At 42.5% G+C, this 27,689-nt stretch overlaps 3 protein-coding genes and 1 pseudogene across 5 annotated transcripts in view; 2 read left to right on the top strand and 2 right to left on the bottom strand.

The window, feature by feature from the left end:
• Positions 1-27,689, top strand: part of LOC144639678 (coiled-coil domain-containing protein 172-like) — a 95,997-nt gene that overhangs the window by 12,098 nt on the left and 56,210 nt on the right. For all 3 annotated transcript variants that reach the window (XM_078498973.1, XM_078498962.1, XM_078498966.1), the window contains exon 3: positions 4,612-4,643. In XM_078498973.1, coding sequence (XP_078355099.1) covers positions 4,612-4,643 — 32 coding nt within the window. The remainder of the gene's footprint in view (positions 1-4,611; positions 4,644-27,689) is intronic.
• On the top strand, positions 6,976-8,519 carry LOC144638052 (uncharacterized). The gene is made up of 2 exons (XM_078497154.1): positions 6,976-7,229; positions 7,287-8,519. The coding sequence occupies exons 1-2, from the start codon at positions 6,976-6,978 to the stop codon at positions 8,194-8,196; spliced, it is 1,164 nt and encodes a 387-aa protein (XP_078353280.1). The 3' UTR covers positions 8,197-8,519.
• Positions 17,901-20,926, bottom strand: LOC144638779 (uncharacterized). The gene has a single exon (XM_078498038.1). It carries the CDS (start codon positions 20,784-20,786, stop codon positions 17,916-17,918), a length of 2,871 nt encoding a protein of 956 aa, XP_078354164.1. The 5' UTR covers positions 20,787-20,926; the 3' UTR covers positions 17,901-17,915.
• LOC144639646 (52 kDa repressor of the inhibitor of the protein kinase-like) lies at positions 26,008-27,498 on the bottom strand (annotated as a pseudogene).

Here is a 27,689-nt window from a genome sequence, read left to right as displayed (position 1 = left end):
TAATATTGCACTCACTGACTCCATTCTGATATCAAACTGCAATAAATTTATAATGCGTTAAACGGTAAACTTGCTTCAGGACAAAAAGGTCCTTTAGACGTATTCAGCACATGTATGTCAATCAGAAACAAATTATTCTCCAACCTCCAAATTGATGCTGCAATATACATCAGTATGAGTTCGTTTGGAGCACCCTTGCATCGTCACCTGAGAATAGCCTTTGATCTATAGCTTTTCAGTGTTCTCCCTAGGATTTTGGGAACGCCAGGCGGTATTTGGACTGTGGTTTTCAAATGTCCGAAACCTGGTTAGCGCGAATTTGCGAAACTTGTTCCCCCACGTTACTGTCATTTTCTGTCTCTTTTCCAGAGTAAAATATTATCTTATTTTGCTTTAATGGAAAGCTTTTTGATTCCGCTTTGAGCAACCCGAGTCGGCTGATTTTACCGTTCTTTCCAAAAACGCGAGAATTTCGTTTAGTATTCCATGTACGGCAACTTGAAGTGCTGTTGTGTTCCTGTGGCAATTTGATAAAGGTAGCTGCTGTTCAAGGAAACGAATGCATCACACTCACAGGCTTGAACATATTAATTCAAGGATAAATCACTTTTATAATGATATTAAAGGCGAGAAAACACAGTAAAAAAAGTGAACGTCGTCTTTGCTTATGGATAGGAATTCCCAGTTCCAGATCTCAAATAGTAAGGTAACGTTGTGTTAAAAAACAAAAACAATTTTAAGCCAGGCGGCAACTATTTTCCTGTTAATATAATCAAGCTAGGCGGCCCGCCTGGGCTTAAATACCTAGGGAGAACACTGCTTTTGTAATGTTCTCGAACTGTAATTTGTTATTGAAATTACATTCAATCGAGCAATAGTTTTTGTAATGCACTTGGCAAATTCTTTTGAAATTATCTTTTATGGAAAATTTTTTGTGATGTACTTGAACTGAATATTCTGTTCTTTCGGTTGTTAATATTCTTTTAATGTAATAGTCACCAGCCACCTGCAACCCCCATCAGCTACACGCTACTGCCACCTGCTTGCTACCTGCTACCCACATCAGCTATCCGCTACCTGCCACCCGCTTGCTACCTGTCACCAGCCACCTGCTACCCACATCAGCTACCTGCCACCCCCTTGCTACCTGTCACCAGCCTCTGCTACTGCCACCCGCTTGCTACCTGTCACCTGCAACCCACATCAGCTACCTGCTTGCTACCTGTCACCAGCCACCTGCTACCCACATCAGCTACCCGCTATCTGCTTGCTACCTGTCATCAGCCACCGGCTACCCACATCAGGTAACTGCCACCCGCTTGCTACCTGTCATCAGCCACCTGCTACCCACATCAGCTACCCACCACCCGCTTGCTACCTGTCACCTGCCACCTGCTACCCACATCAGCTATCCACCACCCTGCTTGCTACCTGTCACCAGCCACCTGCATCAGCTACCCGCTACCTGCGACCTGCTTGCTACCTGTCACCAGCCACCTGCATCAGCTACCCGCTACCTGCCACGTGCTTGCTACCTGTCACCAGACACCTGTTACCTACATCAGCTACCCGCCACCCGCTTGCTACCTGTCACCTGCCACCTGCTACCCACATCAGCTATCCACCACCCGCTTGCTACCTGTCACCAGCCACCTTCTACCCACATCAGGTAACTGCCATCCGCTTGCTACCTGTCACCTGCCACCTGCTACCCACATCAGCTATCCACCACCCTGCTTGCTACCTGTCACCAGCCACCTGCTACCCACATCAGCTATCCACCACCCTGCTTGCTACCTGTCACCTGCTACCCACATCAGCTACCCACCACCCGCTTGCTACCTGTCATCAGCCACCTGCTACCCACATCAGGTAACTGCGACCCACTTGCTACCTGTCACCTGCCACCTGCTACCCACATCAGCTATCCACCACCCGCTTGCTACCTGTCACCAGCCACCTTCTACCCACATCAGGTAACTGCCATCCGCTTGCTACCTGTCACCTGCCACCTGCTACCCACATCAGCTATCCACCACCCTGCTTGCTACCTGTCACCTGCTACCCACATCAGCTATCCACCACCCGCTTGCTACCTGTCACCAGCCACCTGCTACCCACATCAGGTAACTGCCACCCGCTTGCTACCTGTCACCTGCCACCTGCTACCCACATCAGCTACCCACCACCCGCTTGCTACCTGTCACCAGCCACCTGCTACCCACATCAGCTATCCACCACCCTGCTTGCTACCTGTCACCTGCTACCCACATCAGCTACCCACCACCCGCTTGCTACCTGTCATCAGCCACCTGCTACCCACATCAGCTATCCACCACCCGCTTGCTACCTGTCACCTGCCACCTGCTACCCACATCAGCTATCCACCACCCTGCTTGCTACCTGTCACCAGCCACCTCCATCAGCTACCCGCTACCTGCCACTTGCTTGCTACCTGTCACCAGCCACCCGCATCAGCTACCCGCTACCTGCCACCTGCTTGCTACCTGTCACCAGACACCTGTTACCCACATCAGCTACCCGCCAGCCGCTTGCTGCCTGTCACCTGCTACCCACATCAGCTATCTGGTACTGCCACCCACTTGCTACCTGTCACCAGCCACCTGCTATCCACATCAGCTATCCGCCACCCACTTGCTACCTGTCATCAGCCACCTGCTACCCACATCAGCTACCCGCTACCTGCCACCCACTTGCTACCTGTCACCAGACACCTGTTACCCACATCAGCTAGTCCCGCCACCCGCTTGCTACCTGCCACCTGCCACCTGCTTGCTATCTGTCACCAGCCACCCGCATCAGCTACCCGCTACCTGCCACCCACTTGCTACCTGTCACCAGACACCTGTTACCCACATCAGCTAGTCCCGCCACCCGCTTGCTACCTGCCACCTGCCACCTGCTTGCTACCTGTCACCCGCCACCCGCTTGCTACCTGCCAACAGCCACCTGCTTCCCACATCAGCTACCTGCTACCCACCACCCGCTTGCTACCTGTCACCTACCACCTGCTATCTGTTGTGCACCACTCACCAACCGCTACCCACTGCCCATGGCAAAGTGCTGCTACAAGCTGTCTGGCCAGAAAAGGTTTACTTTAGAATAAGGTTGAAAAAAAAAAACAAACAAAGGCATTGATTAACAAGAAACTTCAAGCAAAAAAGGTAAAGTTTATTGATCGTGACTCGCACTGGTACACACGCCGGGTCAAAGAGGCAATTCACATAAGACTTCACCCTAATAATATCAACAGGGACAGTGGAATTGAAATTCCTGAAGCATGGATGCCCACGATCAAAAAACACAACAACAGGAGAACTGTACGACTGCGGACCGCCGAGGGAGCAACAGTACACCAGCATGCAGAACACTGAGGATCGAAATGCACCAATCAGAGCTGTTGAAAACCAACCAATCACACACAGCCGTGTGCTTTATAAGCTAACGCACAACCAGTCGACCTTATCGCCTGATGAAGACTAGCAGTATGCAGTCGAAACGTTGCGATCTCCATCACATGTGACTACGTCGTGAGACAAACGAAATAATACTTTATTATTGTACTCTACCACGATGAATAACCACAACATTTTTTATGACATAAACTTCAAGCAGTTTGTAACCATGCTGTTAATGTTTGACGACCTCTTTTGAACAGTTCTTTGGCTAGAAAGGCTTGGCAGCATAGAGTAAAAAATCTTTAGAAAAGCATTCACTTCAGAAACCACAAGTCTTGTTTGTGTAAGCCACAGAGTGTGCATGACATGAATTTCCTTCACCACGTCATTTTTGTGCTTTAAACCACATGCCTGGCTGGATAAATTCCTGCTTAAACATGCAAATATTTATTTTGTTCTGAATGTTCAATAAAATAAACCCAAACCAGTTCATGAATGGCATTAAAAAGAAGTCCATTTTATGCCAAAATAAAGAGTACCGGTAACCTACAGTGTAAGTCCGTCGCTTTGTGTTTCTCTGTTTAGCGTTGTCCCACAATCTTTTGCAAGTATAAATAGAGCATACCTGACTGCGTAATTCAGGAGGTAATTCCCCTGGCGCAATGACGTGTATCTCTTGCCTTGACGTATTCTTGCTTATGATTCCCAAAATACAATCAACGTTCCAGGTAAATTGTACGACTTGTACTTGCCCCGATCAAACGCCTGAATAACACAAAAAATAATATTTCACACAAACAGAGAGCAGGGTATTTGTAAATATTTTTAAAATAGGTGAATGATTAACAACAACAGGCGAGCGATTGCGTGGCATGGGTCTGACGTAGTGGTAGTTTTAAAATAGCTTGGACATGTCCAAGGGGTCTTTGGTTTCGCTATGTGATTATAATCAGTCCTCTCTTCTGGTAAAACACTCGAATGAAACAAAAATATACATGTCACTCTAAATAGAGAGAAAAGTGTCCATGTTAAATGAGTGATCGCTAGTAAACATCAAATCTTGCGTGACCATGACCAGGGAGCCGGGAACGATTTACCGACTGGCTTCCCATGGTTAAAAACTGGTCTTGTACAGTAGTTCTTATGCTTTCTGATGATTTACAAGTTAATCCTTGTAAATTCTTTTTTACAGGAAAGGAAAGGACAGACAATTGATGATGAAATGTGAGTACAATACAAACCTTAATGGCCCCTGCTCCTTACCACAAAAAAAACAAAAACAAAAACAAAACAGCCCACAGGTTTGGGCCTGAAATGAGCAGTGTAATGTAATGCATATATTGGGGCACAAAACAAACTGCTAGGGGTAGGGTGGGTAGGGAATAAGCTAAATGATCAAACTAAACAGTGATAAGTGAATATACAATGTAATGCGATGCTAGCACATGTTGGCTTCATTAAACTATAATTAACAATATTAATATCACTTAATGTCCTGGGCCCTGCCCCTTACCACAAGAAAAACAGCACACAGGTTTCGGCCTCAAATGAGCAGTTTAATGTAATGCATATATTGGGACACAAAACAAACTGCCCAAAAGGTGGCCCAATGAAACTGAAAACTAGAGTGGTAGGAAGAGGCATATTGGTAAGGAATAGTCCTTAGTCTTAGCAATGCGAGGAGCAACGTTTTGGAAGAGACTAAAGGGGGAGGGTTATATATTTATAATTATTCCACAGTATTATGGACAAAAAAAATTGAAAAATAAAATTTGTTTAACTTACTCAAATTACAGACAAATGGATAGCATATTATCTAGGATTTATGAAAATGCTAAATATTTTTTGTCGTCAATTGTTGTTTGTGCATAAATTATCATTAATTACCATTGATAGTGATAATTGCTGTTGCGGAGGGGAATTGTTATATGTTTTACTGGTAAAAAATAGAAAACAGAAATTTTGCTGAGATGGTATGGGACACAAACTTCTTAAGACAAGATAACTTTAACATTGCCCAAAATTGATATTTCTCTCAGTGTGTCAGCAGCAGACAACAATCTGTATGCTGTTTTCCCCTCCGCAACATTTTAAGGCCTAAAAGTTTTGTTTGTCAACTTGTAATTAATTAAATCAACCTCATGTTTTCACATCTTCTAATTTTGGGCTTAGGTTAAGTTTCAAAGAGATTGTATGTTTTAAGCTGTTGTTAAGAGGAATGATTATAACACTGTTACAGAGGGGAAATACTGTTGCGGAGGGGAAATTTTGTTGCGGAGGGAAATTCTGTTGTGGGAACAAAATCTCTTTTGACAAAGATTTAACTAACAATGGTGTTCACATTGGCAAGAGAAAGCATTTTCTCTCCAAAGTTTACAACCTTACAGTATCTTACATGTGCATATGCACTGACAGGGATTACATTGTAACATGCATGCAACATGTAAGCTGTATTTAATATGGGCCAGTTTAGTAATCAAAGATCTCTTCGAGATATCAATTTTTTTGCATGAAGTTAGTATGAGTAGAAGGTTAATCCTGGGCATTGTTGTTCGAACATATCATGGAAGAATTCAAATGTCTTTCAGTTCAAGCATTTTGCTGTATTTGTCAGTCACGACGGCTGGGTGCTTTGTGACTCATATACTTTGGCTTGGTTAAAAATGGTAAACTTTGATGTTTGCCTTTAATCAAAATAGTTGTTTCCTTTCGAGTTAGAAAGATTTCTACTCGGCATAATGCAGGGTTCCCAATAAAGGTTATGCACGACAGAGTTACCTTTTGTCTTGTCATGCAATCTTAAAACCCCACATTGAGAAGTAAATTTTTGTTTGGATATTACCAAAAGCCACTTCTCCTAGCGTTATTCTTTACCTTACGGCTACACATGCCATTTCTAACGACTACATTTCCAGTAAACAGTTGCTGTTTTTTTTGGCCATGATATGCATTAACCTCTGAACAGAAGCAAAAATTTTTAGCGTTTACTGCTTCCACCAGAAGTAATTTCACAACAGGCTACAAAAACACTTGTAAATATCACTTCACACCTGCATTGAATGATGCTGCAATTCTAAATTGTGCAACTCAGCAGAAATGATCAATTGTCACGAAATGAGTTCCCTTTGGTTAACTATTAGCAACGTTTTAGTGTGTGAAAGACTTCTACCAGTACAAATTTGCGTTGTTAATCGTTTTAGGTTAAATTAATATTCGTGCCTAAAGGCTTGTACCTAATTGCGTTCTAATCATTTTAAACTTCGTTGTCTTCGAGTGCTGAACCCCTCACATTCTTCTCTTACGACTCATGACCCAAACACTGAGCAGATGGATTCCAAATTATACCACCGCCTCCATAGTACTGATGCCACCCCAGCATCATTCTATGGCCTCCCAAAGATCCACAAACCTGGTATACCACTGCGTCCAATAACCAGCTGCATCAAACATTTGGTTTCCATCTTTAACCCCACTACTGGAGGGGAAATACTCAGTAAAGAACAGTGCTGTGTTCGCCCAGCATATAAGAGATCAATTGATTGCAGAAGATGAGATCATGGTATCGTTTGACGTCATTGCTTTGTTCACCTCCATTCCAGTAGAACTAGCTCTGCGGATCACTCGTGAGAAATTACTGCAGGACACTACTCTAGCAGAACGGACAGACATTTCTGTTCCAAACGTCATGCGACTTCTGGAGTTTGTCTTAAAGAACAGTTTTTTCACTTACGAACAAGAACATTACCAGCAAACGTTTGGTTGTGCCATGGGGTCTCCCGTGAGTGCCACTATCGCTAACTTGGTGATGGAGTACATAGAGACAAGAGCAATCTCCACCGCAGCGCATCCTCCAAAATGGTGGTATAGGTACGTTGATGACAGCCACGTTTGTCTCAAAAAAGACCATGTGCAAGAGTTCCACGATCACCTTAATTCCATCGACCCAAACATTCAGTTCACAAAGGAGATCGAGGAAGACAACAGGCTTTCATTCCTGGACACAACAACTTCCAGAGTCCGTGGCCACGTTCAAGTAAACATGTACCGAAAACCAACACACATGGACAAGTACCTTGATTATAATTCTCATCATCCATCGCAGCACAAAAGGTCAGTGGTTAATACACTCCTTAACAGAGCCAAACAAATTCCAACTACAAATGCAGAGCGAGCGAGAGAGAGGAAACACGTAATCAAGGTACTTAAGGATAACAACTACCCATTACGTTTTATTCAAAGTTGTAAAGCTTACCGCGACACTGCTAACCACGAGCCAAATAACAGCGACACTTCCACCACAAACACAACACCAATGTCCAACACTTTCGTTGTACTCCCGTACGTCAGAGGCGTATCTGAGAGACTCTCCCGAGTGTTGCGCGATAATGGCCTGAAAGTAGGTTATAAACCTTTGAATGTCTTGCCTACTCGCTTTCCACGACCGAAGGATAAACCTTCAGCGGCACAGACCAGAGGCGTTGTTTACAAAATTGCTTGCAGTGATTGCGATTTTGTTTATTACGGACAAACGTACAAGGCCCTGCAAACTAGGATAAAAGAACACAAAAGGGCAGTTCATGTTTGTGACAGCAACTCAAAAGTGGCCCAACACGCGAACGAATTCAACCACAACATGGATTTCGACCAGGAAACCATCGTGGCTATGATGACGGACTATCACAAGAGGCTCTTCCTTGAGGCATGGCATTCTCTAAGGGACCAGAACGCGGGAAATGAACATATTGACATTCCCGACATTTACAAGTCGCTAGTGTGACATTTAAAGTCTCGCGCAGCGATCGCGCGCTTTCGCCATGTCACGCGTGTTCTGTGAGACACTATCGCACGCCCATAATGTAACCGTTGTAAGCCGTTGGCTTTTTTCAAAACCGAGGAAGGCCAAAGATTCTCGGCCGAAACGTCTTTATAAGAGTTTCAAACAAACATTGTTTAAAACGTTTGATAATAGTCAGTGACAGATAAATATTTGAGTTATGAATATTCCTGACTGCAATTTCAGTGTTTACATGCTTGAGATTTTAAATCTAATCATGTGGTGCCAGATCGTAACACAACGAACAAGGAAGGTAAAACCAAACATCGAGCTCAAGAGACAAAGCCCTTGATCAAATTAATGCATGAAGCATGACCTTTACAACACAGAATCTCTCTAAACCGAATTTTGGCTTTCTCAAAGTAAAGCTACAACAGTCTCTGGCAAAGAAGGACAAAGATAAATATGTCCGTAATAATATACAATATATCTTTGAATAGTAAAAAATATTCAATTTATAATCAACATTTCCCGAAATTTTGATTATTTAGCTTGTCCATCCAGAGCAAACATTCTCAGACGTGCCCAACGAAACCGCTCCACAAAATATCCGCTCTGCAAGGTAAACTTGAGCTGGCTGGCAAATTTAGGAATAAGATTGAGCGTTTGCTGGGACGGTTTTCCTTGGAGAAAATTTGCTGGGATTTTATAAAATATCGATTGTACCTTGGAAAAATGAACCAAAATCTTTCTGCTGGCTAAAACACAGACAAAAAAAGACGCGCGGATAAACGAGAATTTAATAACTGACTAACTTGCATTTGTAAACAATATGAAGTAATTGCTAACTTTATTTCTATTGTTTCTATCGGTTATTCTGCTGTCACTGAAGAGGCAAAACAGGCCTGTTTCCTTTTCTTTATGTAATACGAGCATGTGAACGATTTAGAGTCAGTTGAACAGCGCGCTCGGCCCAAAGCGAATGTGTGGCCATCTAGCCAGCGTTTTATGGAATAACTACGCATAGGATAACCAGCTTGACCGACATAGTTCTTGGTGAGTATCGAGTGGTCCCTTTTCTCTGTTGATTAAGCAGTCTTGAGCAGTTTAAGCGGCGTTTGATGAATAATATCGTGTTCAACTTTTCAGCTTTCCGGCGCGCGCGATGGGATGTAAGAAACACACAAGTTATTCAAGGTCATTCAGGTGGTGTATTACCGGGTATATTTTAAAGCAGCTGCCCCAAATTGTAAGTACAGTGTTAATGGTCTTTTGTGTAGCTCTTACCTGCATGAAAATATACCATTCGACGAGGTTTTCGTTAGCTGGAGGATAGCATTCATGAACATGTATTTTCATTGTTCGCTAATAAATCCGAATGAAACAAAATCGAAAGATGAAAAGAAACCATTCATTCGACCTCGAAAAGATATTAGCAGATCATTTTAATCCATAAGGCATTGACCTGACAAAAATACATCAACGAATAAAAGCCCGCATTTTATTTTGCAACTCTAACGGTAAACGGGCGGCACAGTTTAAATTTATGCGCGCCGCGTGCGCGTGCTGGATAACTCCTGGAACTCTGGTGCACGTAACTTTTGATAATGGTCTTTATATCAGTTACTTTTTGGCAAAGTAATTAATCTTGTATTCAGATCAGAAGGGCCTGAGGGACGTTTAAACTATAAGCATGATAAGGAGTCGAGAAAACGATCCAACGAAAAATTGTCTCATCGTGATCAGATATCTGGCTATTAATTATTTATTTCCGGCTTCGCTAATCATTTTTTTACAACATTATTTTCACGTTGCTTGTGCAACAACCATTTTTCGAAAGGGATGAAAATATATCGAAACTGAATTGAAATGGCGATATGTGAAAGAAATAATAATAATAATAATAATAATAATAATAAAACTACATTGCTTTTGCACTCCGTGACGCATTTTTCAGATTGTGTGACAACCCTGATGACGGTCGCGCGCAAAGCCGAAACAAGTATTCCTTTGATTCATTTGACCGAGAGGTAACAAATGTCAGCCCTTTAAATTAAAAGGTAACATTCCGAGATAGGTTTCAGTCTTTTTTTCGAAGAGGTCGAATTGCCTAATTTTTTTATGCTTGTCGTCATAATTGCAGAATACCGCTCATGTGAGCAGTGCTTACATTGGTTTCTGTGATTCATGCATACTCCGACGAGAGACACAATAATTGCAGTTTGTCCAATTTATTGCATTTTGAAGCATTTTCAGCCAAATGATTAGTTCATTTCCGTTTTCTGAAGATCCTCATGTCGGGACTGTTAAAATCAATTGGCCTAATTATTTTGCCTTATTATTTTATTATGGCCGCTTGTTTTAAGAGTTTTCTAAAACATCAGCAACAAAGATGAGAAGAACTTTCGGACGCATTTCGATGCGATAATTATTTTGTGCTTGTCGCCATGGTTGCCGACTACCGCTCATGTGAGCAGTGCTTGCATTGGTGTTTGTGACTCATACTCCGATGAGAAACAAAATAATTATGGCCGTTAGTTTCAAGAGTTTTCTTAAACGTCAACAACAAGATGAAAAGAACTTTCGGACTCGGTTCGATGCGCTAATTATTTTGTGCTTGTCGCCATGGTTGCAGACTACCGCTCATGTGAGCAGTGCTTGCATTGGTGTTTGTGACTCATACTCCGATGAGAAACAAAATAATTATGGCCGTTAGTTTTAAGAGTTTTCTTAAACATCAACAACAAGATGAAAAGAACTTTCGGACTCGTTTCGACGCGATAATTATTTTGTGCTTGTCGCCATGGTTGCCGACTACCGCTCATGTGAGCAGTGCTTGCATTGGTGTTTGTGACTCATACTCCGATGAGAAACAAAATAATTATGGCCGTTAGTTTTAAGAGTTTTCTTAAACATCAACAACAAGATGAAAAGAACTTTCGGACTCGGTTCGATGCGATAATTATTTTGTGCTTGTCGCCATGGTTGCCGACTACCGCTCATGTGAGCAGTGCTTGCATTGGTGTTTGTGACTCATACTCCGATGAGAAACAAAATAATTATGGCCGTTAGTTTTAAGAGTTTTCTTAAACATCAACAACAAGATGAAAAGAACTTTCGGACTCGGTTCGATGCGATAATTATTTTGTGCTTGTCGCCATGGTTGCCGACTACCGCTCATGTGAGCAGTGCTTGCATTGGTGTTTGTGACTCATACTCCGATGAGAAACAAAATAATTATGGCAGTTAGTTTTAAGAGTTTTCTTAAACATCAACAACAAGATGAAAAGAACTTTCGGACTCGGTTCGATGCGATAATTATTTTGTGCTTGTCGCCATGGTTGCCGACTACCGCTCATGTGAGCAGTGCTTGCATTGGTGTTTGTGACTCATACTCCGATGAGAAACAAAATAATTATGGCAGTTAGTTTTAAGAGTTTTCTAAACATCAACAACAAAAATGAGTATTATTCTCGGATTCGTTTCGCCATAATAAAAGTATCATACATTCAAAAGTGAAGTAAAACAAACTATTCAATTATTGTGTCCTTGTCGCCATCGCCTCCGTTCATCCTACAGACTGTGCCTTGCTGGCATTTTTTAGCATCTAACTGTGCCGTTCATCAAAAAGACTGTGCTTCGCCAACTCGTACTTAAAACATCTTAACGTGCTATACATGCAAAAGATTCTGGAAGAAGAATAATCTCCGGCACTCTGCGATGTTGGCCTTTGAGTCATCTTCGTGTGCCGTTCACAGAATAGACTCTGCGTTACTGGCAGTGAAATCATCTTTATATCCCATCCATCAAATATAATTAATGGTTAAATTATCTCTTTTATATTGATCATATAATAGCATTTTCACCTGAAAAGATAATGATAATTTAGTTTAGAATTCTACCTGCTTAGCGGACATTTTGTTCTATAAAAAAATCGATTAAAGCGTTTGTGCTGAAATGATTCAAGTTGTATTCGCGTTCACTGATTTATCGATGGGTTCATCAGTTTTAATCTTGAGGTGAGTGACAAATCCATTTTTAGTTATAAAGTAAACAAAAGTATTTTGTCTTAGACTGAAACAAGTAGAAAAACACTATTTTCATTAAGTAATTTTCCGGAATTGTCTGTTTAAGGACACAAACCATTTTTTTTTCGGCGTAAAACTACTTGCTGGCAAAAGAGGACAGAAAATCAACATACCTTGCAGAAAAAGGTGAATAAACGTTCCTGGCTGGGAAACCAGGACAAAAACAAAAATTGCTGGCAAAAAAGGGTCAACAAATGTTCCTGGCTGGGAAAAAGTCAGAACATTTTGGATGCTGGCTGGCAAAAACGGCTATTAAAATAATTGCTAGCTGGCTCTGAAGAGCGGATATTTTTTTCCCAGGATAGTTAAAAATTAACTGAAAATGCCTTTGCGCATGCCCATTTATCATCTAGGCCACTAATGAATGGATTTTGATAATAACCTTTTTTTCGTTGGGTACTTCTGACATTCTGAGAACTTAGGCATATCTTGCAAATAGAAATGAGTCAAAACAAAAGCAAAACATGTTGCAAATTGAAGAGCTCTCAACAGGAAACCGTAGAGACCAATGACCTCTATACATTTGCTAGGCTAGTCTTACGGCTCTCTGCCTCCAGGTAATATATAAAACGACAGTACAACTATCACAATCGTAGGAGTCATAAAGGAATGTCTTTTTCAGTTTAATAACAATGACAAGTAAGTTTGCCATGGCCATCCAAAAAGTGAACCCAGTTGGACCCTTCTCGAAAATCGAAGCTGGCCTTTTTTAGTGCCCAAAACGACATTTTTCTCTCTCCGAGAACACCAGGCATTACTTTTTCCATGTCACGAATTTTTGAGCTGTAGAAATCTCCAGTTTTTCATCACACTTTAATCCGAAAAACGTACAGACATTCACCGAAACGGTTTGCTGGGTGCCCCTGTTGTGTTATCATCGTGGATCGACATTGCCATACGTGACATACGGCCGTCCGCCATTTTGGAAGATTCAATCTCGCAAGGCACACTGGTAGTGGCAGCGCTCGGCCATGCGAAAAATCATTTTCACTTTGCTTTGAAAATTACCGTATTTTCTCGATTAAACGCCGGGCCCCGAATAAACGCCGGGTCTCCAAGTTGTATTTGAAAATCAACCCCTTAGACAATTATTAAAGGTTGAATATGCTTTAAAAATAATGTCTAATTATATAGCTGTCAAAAATAATGAATAAAAATCATTTCTTAGAAACATAGGGCTTGAAAAAACTCCTGAATTCAAATAAACGCCGGCCCTATAGGGCCAAGTTTGAAATAAACGCCGGGGGCGTTTAATCGAGAAAATACGGTAAATTAAATTTTCGTATGGCCGAGCGCTGCCACTAGTTTTGTTTTTCATTTCAGTTTCACTTTACTTTGCCTTAACTTTTTTATTTCATTTCATTTTACTTTGATTTCATTTTGATTTAATTTTGGATGTCAATTGATTTTACTTTCACTTGTCTTTAATTTAAAATTGAAAATAAAAACGAATTGAAAAAGAAAGGAAAAATAATTTCAAATCAAAATCAAAAAAATTATCAAAAAAAAAAAAAATCCTCCAAAACCAGGATTTTTCGATTGGCAGTTCTCGGCCACCATACATTTATCCAATACTCTGGTTACTGGCAATAAAATCGGACACTTGCGAGTTCGTGTATCTCTTACTATTTCTAAGCTTGTTTTCGATTGTTTGAACCCTCACAACAGAACGGCGAATTTTAACAAGAGAATCTAGCAGATAAAGTACGTCTTGTGCCGATTTAATTCTCTTTTTAGTTTCAAAACGAGACAAAATTGGATCACGATTCACCAATAGCCAGTTGATTTGAGTTCTCAACCAATAAAATCGTCTCATTGGGATTTGTGATTGGCAGGCTGAACAGTTCAGCCTTCTTATAAAGGATCGCTCCATGTTTAAGACTGGTCTTTAAAGCGCAGACTGCACAAATGGCATGGAGAGCGTGACCAGCATTTAGTACCACTCTACAGTGTTGCTGATTAGTCAGTCTTGCGAGGGTGTAGAGCTTCATATTTGTCACCAGTTTGTGTGGTGTGAAGGTTGACATCCTGTAGGTGGAGTAAGGTGGTAAATTCTCCTACGCAGAGGAGGTAGTCGGTGGTCATGGCTGCCCAGCAGACAGCATTGTCTTCGGAGTGTGGGTCGATTGAGTATTGTTGTCAACACAGAAGGTCAAAAGTTATTGGTAGTTTCTGTTTGGCTGGACTGGAGTGTTTGCGTTTGATTCCTCTCAATGTTTGTTTTAGCTTATATTTAATAGTGGGAGTTAGAGGATTATGAAATCCGTGACTGATGTGTAGCGCATGTGTTAGACTTTACTCAATCTCACTCAGGAACTACTTCATCGATTCTCGCTAGGTTTTTCGCCAACATGTGGGATTTTCTGATCCCATAATAATATGTAACCTGGGGCTGGGCCCAGTCCCTCTCGTTCTACTTGCTACACACTCCCCCTCCAACAGAAATGTCGTCCCAACGTTATTACAGTAAATACAAAACTAAAAACAGAAAAGTAGTTAGGGGGAGCGTCAGTTCACATCATGTGTCAAACTGAATACTTATTGCGGCAGTTCCATTATCCGCAGGTTTTATCTTTAACCAATTTGTAACTAGAGGTAATATCCAACACAAAGTTCGCTTATGATTTTGGTCACAGAAGGCGTGCAACAGGTCTGCTTGTCCATGGTTAATTCTCGAAGCAATCAGTTGTGACTACAAGAGTGTTCAGTACTGGTTTGTCGATATGGGCTGTGGCATAAACTGCAGCTGTGGAACAAATGGGATGTGCGGGGTGCAGTGAGGTACAAGCCAGTTGCCAATGACTTGGTAGGGAAGTATCACCTGAGGGCATTGAATTGCATTTACTACTGGGTTAAAACGTTGGTACTCGGGCACCCCATCTGGCTGTAGGTCAGAATCTGAGGGGTTGTGTCTCCCTCCTAGGTCGCGCAGATCCCTCTAGGTGTTCCTCTGAATCTGAATTGTCACTTTGCTGAGGGGCTATATCAGTCATATCACGAATGAATGAATTTGGCACTGATGAGTCATCAGTATCCACTTGTTGGTCAGGTTGGTCCTTGGTATCTGACATATTGGCACAAACTTCATTATCACAGTGGTCCTATGGGTCCATTGGTGCGGTGTCTTCTTCCGCCGGAAAGGCTGTTTCATGGGTGACTGGAGAGGACGGTGTGTCCATCTCATACTCATCATTGGAACTCTCTTCAGTATCTTCAGGCTGGGGTAGTACTCTAAATCTTGGTTGGGTAGTCTTGGATGAGGCTCTCGTTGGTTTAGGCAGTGGTAAAGCATCTCAAGGAAGTAGCAAGTAACAGTGTAACACTCGTAGTTTCCCACGGCCATGTTTGGGCTTTACTCGATAGACTGGACTATCAGATATGCGTTCCTCAACTACGTAAATTTGCTGTTCCCAGTGTGAACGGAGCTTTTCAGGTCCCCCCCTTTCTGAAAGGTTTCTAACAAGTACGTGGTCGCCGGAAAGTAGGACTGCAGCAGAAGCCTTCTTGTCGTAATACACTTTACTTCTGGCTGACGAGTTCTGGGTCTTCGTAGATGCTATGTCATATGCCCATCTCATATCTGCTTGCCAGGTCTTTACATAATCCTGGTAATCACCCTGTTGAGGGTCGTTTCCCAGGTCAAACAGCAAATCAACCGGTAATCGTGGAGAACGGCCAAACATCAAGTAAAATGGTGAGAACCTAGTGGTTTCGTGTCTCGTACAGTTGTACGCATGTATAAGCTTGTTTAAAGAATCTTTCCAGTTCGATTTCTTTTCCTCCGGGAGGCCTAGGGTCCTTAACATGGAGAGTAAGGTGCGGTTCATGTGTTCTACCTGGCCGTTTCCCTGTGGGTGGTATGGAGTGGTTCGCAAGCTAGCAACTCCACTTAGACGTTCGAGGTTGTGGAACAACTTATTTTCAAACTCGCCATCTTGGTCATGGTGTATTCGTGCTGGGAAACCGAATCTCGGGATAAACTCATTGTAGATCTTCTCAGCAGCAGTGCGGGCCGTCTTATTGCGCGTTGCATAGGCTTGGGCATATTTGGTAAAGCTATCAACAATCAGTAGTACATATTCATATCCACCTTTGCTCTTGTCCAGATGCAGGAAATCAATGGAAACCACTTCAAAGGGTGCTGATGTCATCAGATGCATCATAGGTGCTTTCGTGACTGTGTTTGATTTCTTCTGTTTGATTACATCTGCAACGTTGTGTCACAAAATGCTCTATGTCACGGTACATATGTGGCCAGTAGAAGCGGGATCTTGCAAGTTCTGCGACTCTCTCCACCCCAAGGTGTCCCATCTCTGTGTGCAGTTCTTTAAGTACGACTGGGATGAAGATGTGTGGCAGGACTAATTGGATCTTAAAGCTTGTTCTTCGACGCAGGATACCATGTTCGTCAACTTCCAGGTTCTTCCATTCTCTCATAAGCTTGGCAACTCCATGGGGTTCATTCTTCAGTTGGCCACCACCCGGTTTGATCCCATGTGTCTTGTAGTAAAGCGCGCGGCATATAGCACTATCTGAGTGCTGCGCCTCCTTGAGTTCACTCGGGCTGAATGGTTTTAGATTCAGGTCCTTTAACGTGGGTTCAGGAGTTGTCATGTCTGCGGCAATTGCCGAAACCCATGGGATTGTGCCTTTTGCCTGTTCCCTAACTGCTTCCACGGTTGCTGCAAGGACATCTTTGGGTATTTCCTCTGTACAATCTCATATATTTGTCTATGTCCAATGGAATTCTTGACAGAATATCCGCATCAACATTAGTCTTGCCCGGTTGGTACTTCATTGTAAAGTTCTAATCTGCTAATTCGGCTACCCACCGATGCCCCGTGGCATTCAACTTTGCTGATGACATCACATACGTTAACAGGTTATTGTCTATGAAAACGATGAAGGATGGGGCATAGAATAAGTAATCCCTGATTTTGTCAGTGTTTGCCCACTTTAGGGCCAAGAATTCTAATTTTCTTGAGTGCAAGTGATAGTTCCGTTCCACGGGCGTCAATGTCCTTGAGCCATAGCCAACAACTCTCAACTTTCCCCCTTGTTCTTGGTAGAGTACCGCCCCAAGCCCTTCACTTGAGGCATCCGTGTGCAGTACAAATGGTCGTTCAAAGTCAGGGTAAGCCATTACCCGTGGCTGCATTAAACATTCAATTAGGAAGCTTACTCGCTCTTGGTGTCTGTCATTCCACAGAATTTTGTGATTTGAGGACAATTGTCCTTTTGATGTCGGCAACTTCCACTTGGGGTGCTCTTTCTATCCTTTAGCTCTGCTAGGCTGTTCACTGCATTCTCTGATTGAAAGTAGGTCATACAGAGGTTTGGCTAATCTGGAGAAGTCGCGAATATATTGGCGGTAATAGCTAATGAAACCCAGGAGTTTGCGCAATTCACCAACAGTTCTTGGTTTAGTTTCCTTAAGGGCTGCCACTGCTGCAACGTCCGCTGAGTCCATAGTGTAGCCATCCGCTGAGACTATTGGATAATCTTTATTTAAAACACGGTCAAATTCATCAGCTCACAATACAACAATCTAATTATAATATATATACAAGAAAGAGGGGAAATATAAAAATATATGTACAAAAATAAAAAGCTGCTTTCCACGAATGCCGTGCCCTAGAGTAATCGTTCAATTAGTTTTTTAAATTGCCCAAGGGACTCTGCTTGTCTTACGTTAATAGGAAGACTGTTCCACAAGATGGCGCCACTGTACGTAAAGCTGTTTTTGTAATAGTTAGTGCGCGGTAATGGAACATTTAGTTTGTTTTCAGAGTCCCTTAGGTTGTACGCGGTTTCTCGTTTTTCAAATTTAGATGATAGGTAGTCTGGAGCCAACCCGTGCAGAGACCTGTAAACCATCGTGGCTCTTTGAATTTGCTGCTGGCGAGCTAGATTTTTCCATCCTAGAATTTCAAATAAATCACCAGCGTGCGCGTCATAGTTTGAGAAGGTCAAAACACGGGCTGCTCTATTCTGTAGCTTTTGTAGCTTGTTTTGCAAAGTAATCCCACAGTTTCCCCAAACAGTACTGCAGTAGTCGAAATGCGGTTGTATTAAAGCTCTGTATATTAGGTGTAAGGTTGCTTGAGGGACCAGGTGCCTTACTCGTTTTAAGGCCCCAATCCCAGAAGCAATTTTCTTTGTTAGTTTCTCGATATGACTACTCCAATCAAGTCTGTCGTCGATAATCACTCCAAGTGATTTTGCAGACTTGACCTGGCTAACTTGAAAATCGTTTATTGCAACTTTCGGGGAACCTGTAAGATTACTAAGCCTCTGCCTAGATCCAATAAGTATAAACTCGGTTTTAGTCATATTTAGAGTAAGTTTGTTTGCTCTCAGCCAGTTGTGAACGTTTTCTAGATCTTGGTTTAGGCGTAACTGAATATTGTCTGTGTTGTCACTCGCGTATGTAAGATGGGTGTCATCTGCGTACATCCTTGGCTCACAATTTGAGAGACAATTCGGAAGATCGTTTATATATAATAGAAATAGTAGTGGCCCTAAAATCGTTCCCTGGGGGACACCACAACATAATGAACAACTACTGGAGAGCGAACCATTGATAGAGCACATTTGTGTGCGGTTTTCTAAATATGACCTAAACCATTGGTGTGAATTACCATATATACCGTAATGACTTAATTTAGACAAAAGGATCTCATGGTCAACTGTGTCGAAGGCCTTTTTTAGATCTAGGAAAACAACAGCATTGATTTTGCCGTGATCGATATTATATGCCCAAGTGTCTGTGGCCTCGAGGAGAGCCGTTACAGTTGAGTGAATGGCACGAAAACCCGATTGGTGTTTACAAATGATATCGTGTTCTTCTAAATAAGCATATAGTTGGTCATAAATAATTCTTTCAAACACCTTGGCCACAATGGAGATCACAGAAATTGGGCGATAGTTGTTAAGGTCGTTTCGATCGCCTTGTTTAAAGAGTGGGGTAACCCTCGCGCATTTCCAATCGTCGGGAAATATACCTAGACTTATTGATTGGTTAAAGATATCACGAATAGGAATGCAGATGAGATCTGCGCAGTCTCGGATGAGCCTAGCAGGTATCTTGTCAAGGCCAGTTGCCTTTGACTTGTTTAGTTTATTCAAAAGTGAAAGGACCTTATTTGTACTGGTCGGACGGAGCTGGAACCGTTTGTCTGTGCTGGTGAGATACTTTTGATAGTTGTCATTTTCTAAGGGATCAAAGTTACTGGCAAGTTTCGGACCGATGGTGGCAAAATAATTGTTAAATTCGTTTGATATCTCCGTTGGGTCAGTAACAGACACCCCGTTTACTTTTAGAGACGTAACTGATGTTTTCCCAGATTTTCGTGAAGTTAATTCGTTAATGGTCTGCCAGGTCTTCTTAGAATCACTAACATACTCGTTAAAACTATTTTGATAATAGACTTGCTTGGCTAATCTAATTTCGGTATTAACTGCATTACGTTGTTTTTTAAATTGCGTCCAATCATTGGGATCACTGGTTTTCATTGCTTTAATTTTTAGAAAATCGCGATGACGCATCTGTTTTTTTAGTTCGGAGGTAATCCATGGGGAACTGCGTGAGCGAACACGCATTGTTCTCAGTGGAACATGCTTGTCGACAATCGAAAGAAACAAGCATTTCCATTGTGACCACATTTCATTGGGATTAATTGAGTTATATACCGGATCCCAATTTTGTGACGCAACATCATTTCGAAAATGATTTCGATTGAATTTTCGAAAGTTCCTATAAGTTATAGTATTGTGTCCACCAGATATTCCATTAACAGATAATTTTCTGTAGGCAAAAACTAGGCTATGGTCGCTAATACTGATATGACAGACTCCCGAGCATACAATCTTATCAGGACAATTGGTGTAGATCACATCAATTAAAGTTGAAGAAGTCGGAGTTATCCTCGTTGGTTCAGTTATAAGTTGCTGAAGTCCATAAACATCCATGATACTCATTAGTTTGCGCGTGTCATTGTCATGTCGAGTAGCATTCATGTTACAGTTGAGATCTCCCATTAGATAATATTCAATATTTTCAGAGTCGAGTTTCCCAATCAGAGTTTCGAAGGATGAAAAGATACCTATGGGAGAATCAGGTGGTCTGTACCACGTGACAACAACAAACGGCTTTGATCTCGGTTTTTGAATTTCTAGGCATAGATTTTCAAGAGTATCCATATTTAAGTCACTACGTATGGTAAAATTTATAGATTTTTTGACATAAAAGCATACTCCTCCACCACCGTCTGTAATTCTATCACGTCGAACTATATCGTAACCAGGAATGTTGACCTCACCGTCAGTGACAGTTTCATTGAGCTTAGTTTCATTAATCGATATAATATCTATTTCGTTATTTGCTAGAAGAATTCTAAGCTCATCTATGTGGGTGGTTAATTTATTGATATTTAAAGAGGCTAATTTAAAACCGCGTTGTAATGGCAATACTGAGCTAAACTTCTTAACGCTTTGATTTAACATTCGAGATTCCTCAGCATTGCCATTAGAAGGTTGAACAGGCACGGCATTAGTGGAGAGCGCATCATATCAACCTAAGCTTGACTGAAAATTCTTAAAAAATAGTAAGTTACCTTTAACATTAGGGTGTATTCCACCCCTGTTTAATCCCTTTTCTGAGATGTTTTGATGCTGGATAAGTTCCCATCCATTTTGTCGGCAGTAATTCTTTAGAAGTTTATTCGTTGTTTTCACCGCTTCGTTGAGCCCGTCCCTTCTGGAAACAAGTTCCGATAAGGTAACTGTGGCATCAGATGAGTTTTCGATCTGTCTGGCGAGATCAACGATCGCGTCGGCAACTTGCTGCGGTTCTTTATGCTTGAGGTCGTTAGTGCCAACATGTAGAATCACTTGATCCGGTGAAAGCTCCAAATTTGGTTTTAGGTAATCCTTCATAGCTTTAGTGGTGGCACCAGAGAACGATTTCACCACCACGCGATGGCCAACAGCCTTTCCCAACTGTGTACCTTGGATATTTTTTATCATGGAGTCTCCAATCAATAGGGTAGTGCGTTCTTTTTCTGGCACGGCATTTTCGGAGTCGTTGGTGTTAGGAGGTGGCTCTTTGTTCTTGTTTCTAGATCTTATCTTTTTCTTTTTCGCGCCATTCTTTGATTGAGCTAAATTCCACGCGGGGTCTTGATCAGAAGAATCCCTGGAGGGTTCTTGTGTATGCAAATTTGCTTCTTGATTTGATTTGTTTTCTTTCTCAATTTCAGAGTTAAGAAGTCGTAAAGCCGTCAATAAACTTTTGTTTTCGTCATGTAGTGCTTGTGATTCTTGCTTCAACGAGTTATAACGCTTTTCCATGTCCTCTAGCCTCCGTTTTAAATCATTGTTTTCGGCTTGGAGTCTTGTTTCATCTGACGTTCCCGCAGGAGAAACATTTGAACTTCTGAGTTCAGATATTTCACACCGGAGCTTGCCAATTTCGTTTGAGAATCTTTCGGTCAGCCCACGGATTGCGGAATCAATTAGCTTAGGACACTCAGAGTGGTTATTTACGTACATGTCTTCGGATCTTCCACCGAGAGTCTGTACAGTTTTGGTAACATCTTCTCTGTCTTGTTGATGTTCAAACTCTTCTGCCTAAGTAAAGAACACGGGGCTTAAACAACTCACATTTCTTTGGCTGTAGCTTGATACCATACTCCTGCAAACGTCTAAGTACCCTGGGCACATTGTCTACATGCTCAGAAAATGTTCTACTGTACACTAGGACATCATCAAGATATGGAATACATATTTCATCACGAAGAACCTCCAGGCATTTCTCCATGTACCTCTGGTAAGCCGCCGGTGCATTTTTAAGGCCAAAAGGGATGCGGTTCCACTGGTATAAACCCCAAGGGGTGATGAACGCCGTTAGATGTCGGTGTTCTTCTGCTACGAATCTGAGAAGTAGGTGTTCCCACTGAGACTATTCACGATGTCTTGGATGCGAGGGATGGGCTGGCGGTCATCCTCAGTTTTGTTGTTTAACTGCCTATAGTTGACACATAGTCTCAGACTGACATCTTTTTTTCTCACACACACCACTGGGGAAGAGTAGGGTGACTTTGAGTCGCTTATCCAGCCATGATTGATCATATCCTGCAAGTGTGACTTTACCTCTTCGTACAAGGGCTTTGGAATTGAATTGTATGTTTTTTGTACTGGGACGTCATCTCTCAGGTTGATTTCTAATTTCAAGTGTTCGGCACATCCAATGTCACCATCATCTGTAGCGAAGGCCCCAGACTCTTCCCTCAACATTTCCTTGACAATCACCTGTTGCTCACTTGACAAATGGCTCAAATCAACTGTGGGAGTCCGCTGTGCTTCACCTTGTTTGGGCTGACTTGGCCCCCACTCATAACTGGTTGCCTCACTCCGAGTTTCACCTTTCTCTTCCTCTTGTTTCTGTTCAGCTTCGACTGGCAGTGGAGTGACGGATTGCACTAACTGTATAGTGCCAAGTTCTGTCCGCCTACATAAGGTCATTTCTCGCTCAGTGCTGTTGCATATTGGAACATACATTTGGCTCGAAGACCCGGGGGGAATTCGGTGAAGACAGCCTTTAACTTCTAGCCTCTCAGGCCATGCCCCTTCTTCTTTGGGCTCAAACACAACAGGCAAATCTTCTTCCAATAGTCCAAAGTGTACCTGACATTTGACTCTCACAGTCTCTCCTGGTGGGACACGTATGTCTTGTCTGCCAACTCTGAGCATGCTAGTGTCAGCCTCATCATCCATACTTTGGATGAAATTAACCAGTGCTCTCGCTTCACCCTCTTTCACAGATGGGAACAAGTCATTCACTATTCGGGGCAATAGGTTTTGTTGGGGCTACTACTCCTCTCAATGACCTCTTCAATGACGTTAAAGCCAATGATGGGATACTCTTGATTATCTTCATTTCCTATTAGTATGGGTACTGTCAATGGCTCCGAGTACCCGTCCTCCCCAGACAACTGGAACTCTACCTTGATCCACCCATCATATGCAATTTTCGTACCATTCACGGCCTGGAGATTTAATTCATCTTCCCCCAGTAACTCACTTATGTCTCTTACTGGCTCATTTGGTAGATTGATTTCTTTCCAATACTTTGACACAACACAAACTTGAGCTCCAGTATCCCACAGGGCATCCACTTTTTTCCCTTGGACCAAGCAGGGAAACTACACATTTTCTTCCCACTAATTTGGTGAGTTTAGAATGTTGTCTTGGAGTTAGGTGTGAAGGGAACGAGGTTTTCAGTGTTTCAACATCTGCCTTAGGCCCCCTTTCCCTCAGTTCAACTTCACTGATGGCTTGACATAGTTTCTTATGCTTCTCCCAATGTTCCCTCTGACAAACTTTTGAACAATAGTGGCTAGTATGGCATTGTGAGCATCGCAAGTATTGATGGGCCCAATCCTCCCTCTTTCCACAGTTCATGCATTGTTGGGACTGCTCATGAATCTGGCGGTTTGCTCCTTGTCCCGTGGGGGCAACACTGGTCTGTTTTCCTGGGGGTTCCCTTCGGCTTGACCTTTGGCATTGGTAACTGAAGTGGCCGGCATCACCACAGTTGAAACAATGGTTGCAACGGAAACCCCTTCCTTGTCTCTCACAATTCCAGCACCCTCTAGGGCGAACCCTCCCTTGCTCTACAGGGTTGTACTGTGGGTGGGGGCTATTGTGGCTTTCTTGTTCCATACCCTTCCGGATAGCAGCCAGTTCAGCTTTCAACTCTCTAACTTCAGTAAGAAGGTTAACTTTTGGTGGCTTTTCTGGGGTTTTACCTTCAATTGAGGCATGGCTGTCATCATGGGTGGCCAATTGAGCTACAAGCTGTGTGGGGGTCCGGTTTGTGGGCTGGTCATGACAGAAACCAAGCTTCTGCATTCTTTCTGTTTCATTACTAACTGCTGCATTCAATTTCTCAAAAATTTCTTCATCTTCTACTTGGGTGTTTTGCAAGCAGGGTTTTATCTCCATTTTAATGCTATCATTCCGTAACCCAGTTTATAATGAATGCAGAAACATGCACTGTACCAGCTTTGGGTCATACTTCAAATCAGATCCTGCTTCTTGAGATGCAAACAGTACTTTCTGCTTTAGATCAAAGAGGCGAACAAGAAAGTCCTGAGGGCTCTCCCCAGCTTCCTGTACTGTCGAACTGAGCAGTTGATACATTTCCGTAGCCCCCCTTTTTTGATAATGTGACCGGAGTATTTTATGTAATCTGGCAAGTTCTAAATCGGGCCTACCTTCCAAGTAGCTCCTCAATCTAAGGCCTGGATTGATGGCTCGAATCCCAGCCTCGACAATTTCTTCTTTTTTTATAGCCCCGTTTTAATCCAGCGTTTATTTGGTGAGCCAAACTGGTAAAGCTCAAGCGGTCTTTCTGGCGTGAATCTCCAATCCCGATATTTTAAATTCCTTCCCGAACGGTGGGGTCGCTGTGGTTTCTTTAGGCGTAACTGTGTTTGTACTTGACTTGATGGCAGACTTCTGATCCACCTGTTCGGTTTTCACACCACTCTCTTGTTCACTCTTCGCGTTCTTTGTCGCAGGTTTCTTCTCTTTTATTGCTTCTCTGAGATTCGTTAATGCCTCAGTTCCAAGTTCCTTGGTGTCTAAATACTTCGTTAGGATTTGTATTAGCGCCAGACGTCCCGTATCCGTCTCTTTTACTTCGATGTGTAGCCCCGCACATATTTCTCGAAGACTCGCTTCGCTAAGCTGATAAATTGCTGTTCTCACCTCTATCTGAATCTCTTCGACGACCTTCGACATTTCGATGGCTTCTTTGTCACGTCGGGGTCACCAAATGTTACACTTTACTCAATCTTGCTCAGGAACTACTTCAAAACTACAATAACAACACGTTTTCTCATCGATTCTTGCTAGGTTTTTTTGACAACGCGTGGGGTTTTCCGATCCCATAATAATATGTCAATTGGGGCTGGCCCCAGTCCCTCTTGTTCTACTTGCTACACATGTATGCCGGCGAGGTACACTTTTATAGATTGTGGTTTTAAACAGTCGGCTAAGAAGGCGATGAATAAGTAGAGTGATTCTTCGGATGCAGGAATGGAAGTCAGCTGATACGTTTCACAAAATGTGAGGTACTTGCATTGTGCAGAACCCTATGTGCGATGGGTATTGTTAGCTAAGCAGGCGGGTAGCTGAGGTTTTTGGAAGGGTGTTCGTATTGACAGGAATATTTATTAGGGGGTTATTAAATACGGGCGCCGAAGGCACGAGCCTCTAGGGGGTTCTGGGGGCATGTCCCCCCAGAATATTTTGAAATCTAGAGGCCAGGAAATGCTATTTTCAGCATTGTGCACATCAATATTTCAAACGCGATGGATTGTAAAATAACAGGTATTTTTAGTCATAACAACAATATTCCCGGCGTTTTGTTTACTTGATACGTTCATACATACATACCGGCTTAGTACACTAAACGTTACGTGTGCTGCAAAGGCATCTCAGGGTAAAAGCTTAAGGCCCCCACCCCCCAGGACCATCGTCAATGTACTAAAAGCAGCGTCAAAGCGTCAATATGCACTAAATACACATATCACCTGGGTCCCCCAAAATTGTATTCCCGGCCTTTCGCTTATTGATACTCCATTTATCAAATCCCAATGATGGGATTATTTTGACTACATATAATACTAGGTCACTAGGATATATTGAGGCCACTTGCTAATTCACTACCGGACTATTCGTAAAGCAAACTTGACAATTGCATCATCCTCGGGTGGAGGCCTTGAAATAGATTGACAATTTCGTCCAGATCAACAGGCATATCATACTTGATATGCATGAGAGCCAGTGAGGAGAGCCTACTCTCGCCCATATGCATGGTACATCTCATGCAATTGTTCAGCCTTCTCATTGTGCTGATTGAACGCCTGCACTCGCAAGATGTCATGGGAAGAGTGGCTGCAATCTTGAGAAGAATGTACAGGTTAGGGAAATCATCAGGATCACATGCTTTCAAGGACGCAGCGCATGAATCAGCTGTAATTATCCCAGCTTGCACCTTGATCTGCGAACGCTGAAATTCGGCAGTGGCAAAGGCAGATCATCTTTGTATAGATTTACTTAGTCAGTTAGCTGCTGAGCAGTGGTTTGGGTTTCCTGAATTACAGATGGCACTAACCCGAGCAGCTTACTCACTCTCATGGTTAAACCTGAAAACTGGCCATCGAGTTCTGAATTAATGTAATCAAGTAAAGGGACTGCGACGTTATCCCCATAGTACTCTTTGGGGTGAACAGCTGGGGCATTGGCACGGTGGAGCTGTCTTCCTGTTGTTCCTGGGGCTGTTGGTACAATGCCAACATTCTCCACCATCTCTACAGCCAGGTCGTAGATAGCATCAAAATGCGCATGGAAATTGGTACGTATATATTTCTATTATGTTGTCTTCACCTCCGATACCATAGCAAAGGCTTTGTAGATATTGTTTGTCTTCTTCTAAAGTTTGACAGTGAGACCTGTCATGTGGGAGAGAAGGGAGTAGACTATGATGAATGTTACAATGAAATCAAAGTGAGTGATAGCTTTTAGAAGTGTGGAGGTACCCGTTCGTGTTTAATTGCCTGCCAACATCCATGGAACTGCTCCGGGCACTCATCTTGTTGCATATTGTGTGCCATGATCTCCAACGCAAACACTGTGTACTTAAAGGATGCGTAGAAATGATCATATGCTTTAATTCAAGCAACCCATCTTGGTTGCACACAGTGTAATTATAGGCTTCTTTTTTCCCATTTTCTGGATGTTGTTCTTGGATGATGGCACTTAACAGCCCATTTGGCTTTAGACTATAATTGAAAAAAATGCAAACTTGCTTTACTTTATCGATCATGTTTCGAATTGATTGGAGTGAACAGGCATGAGATATAACAAGATTGAAACAACGTGAAGCACAGTGGACATAGACACCTTTTGGTGCGTGGGCTAGAATGTTCGCCTGAACCCCAACCCTTTCGCTACTCATTGATGCTGCACTGTCATAACCTTGGCCATAGCAGTCTTTAATAGGTATGTTTAGAGCTTCGAGGGTAGCCAGCAAAACAACTGAAACTGCAGCTCCCGTTGTTCGCTCTAAATCCTTGAATTATAAAAATTAACTCCTCTCTGATATCTTTGTTAGCATCTACACAGCGAATGACTATGGCAAGTTTCTCTTCGTTGTGGCTCGTAGCTTCATCAGCGAGAATAGCATAATACTTGGATTCCAAGATTTCCTTGACTAGCTTCTTTTGTATGAAGTGCTTTCCAATCACGCCGATCATCTCATTCTGGGACTGTGGGGAAAGATAGGTGACCCTAATAACAGTCTCAGTCTGTAAATGTGCTGCCAAAGTTAGATCGCCC

This window comes from Oculina patagonica, chromosome 2 (assembly GCF_052425735.1).
Source record: "Oculina patagonica isolate OP01 chromosome 2, crgOcupat, whole genome shotgun sequence".
Lineage (NCBI taxonomy): Eukaryota > Metazoa > Cnidaria > Anthozoa > Scleractinia > Oculinidae > Oculina > Oculina patagonica.
Note: the sequence above shows the minus strand (reverse complement) of the source record. Positions and strands in the feature narration are given on the sequence as shown.

What these genes read in the sequence shown, in the direction of transcription:
- LOC144638052 (XM_078497154.1), top strand. Translation starts at nt 6,976, where the DNA reads ATGGTATCGTTTGACGTCATTGCTTTGTTCACCTCCATTCCAGTAGAA. An exon ending in ATCGCTAACTTGGTGATGGA is followed by an intron (nt 7,230 to 7,286) that starts GTACATAGAGAC and finishes ATGGTGGTATAG; the next exon opens with GTACGTTGATGACAGCCACG.
- LOC144638779 (XM_078498038.1), bottom strand. Translation starts at nt 20,786, where the DNA reads ATGTTAAATCAAAGCGTTAAGAAGTTTAGCTCAGTATTGCCATTACAA.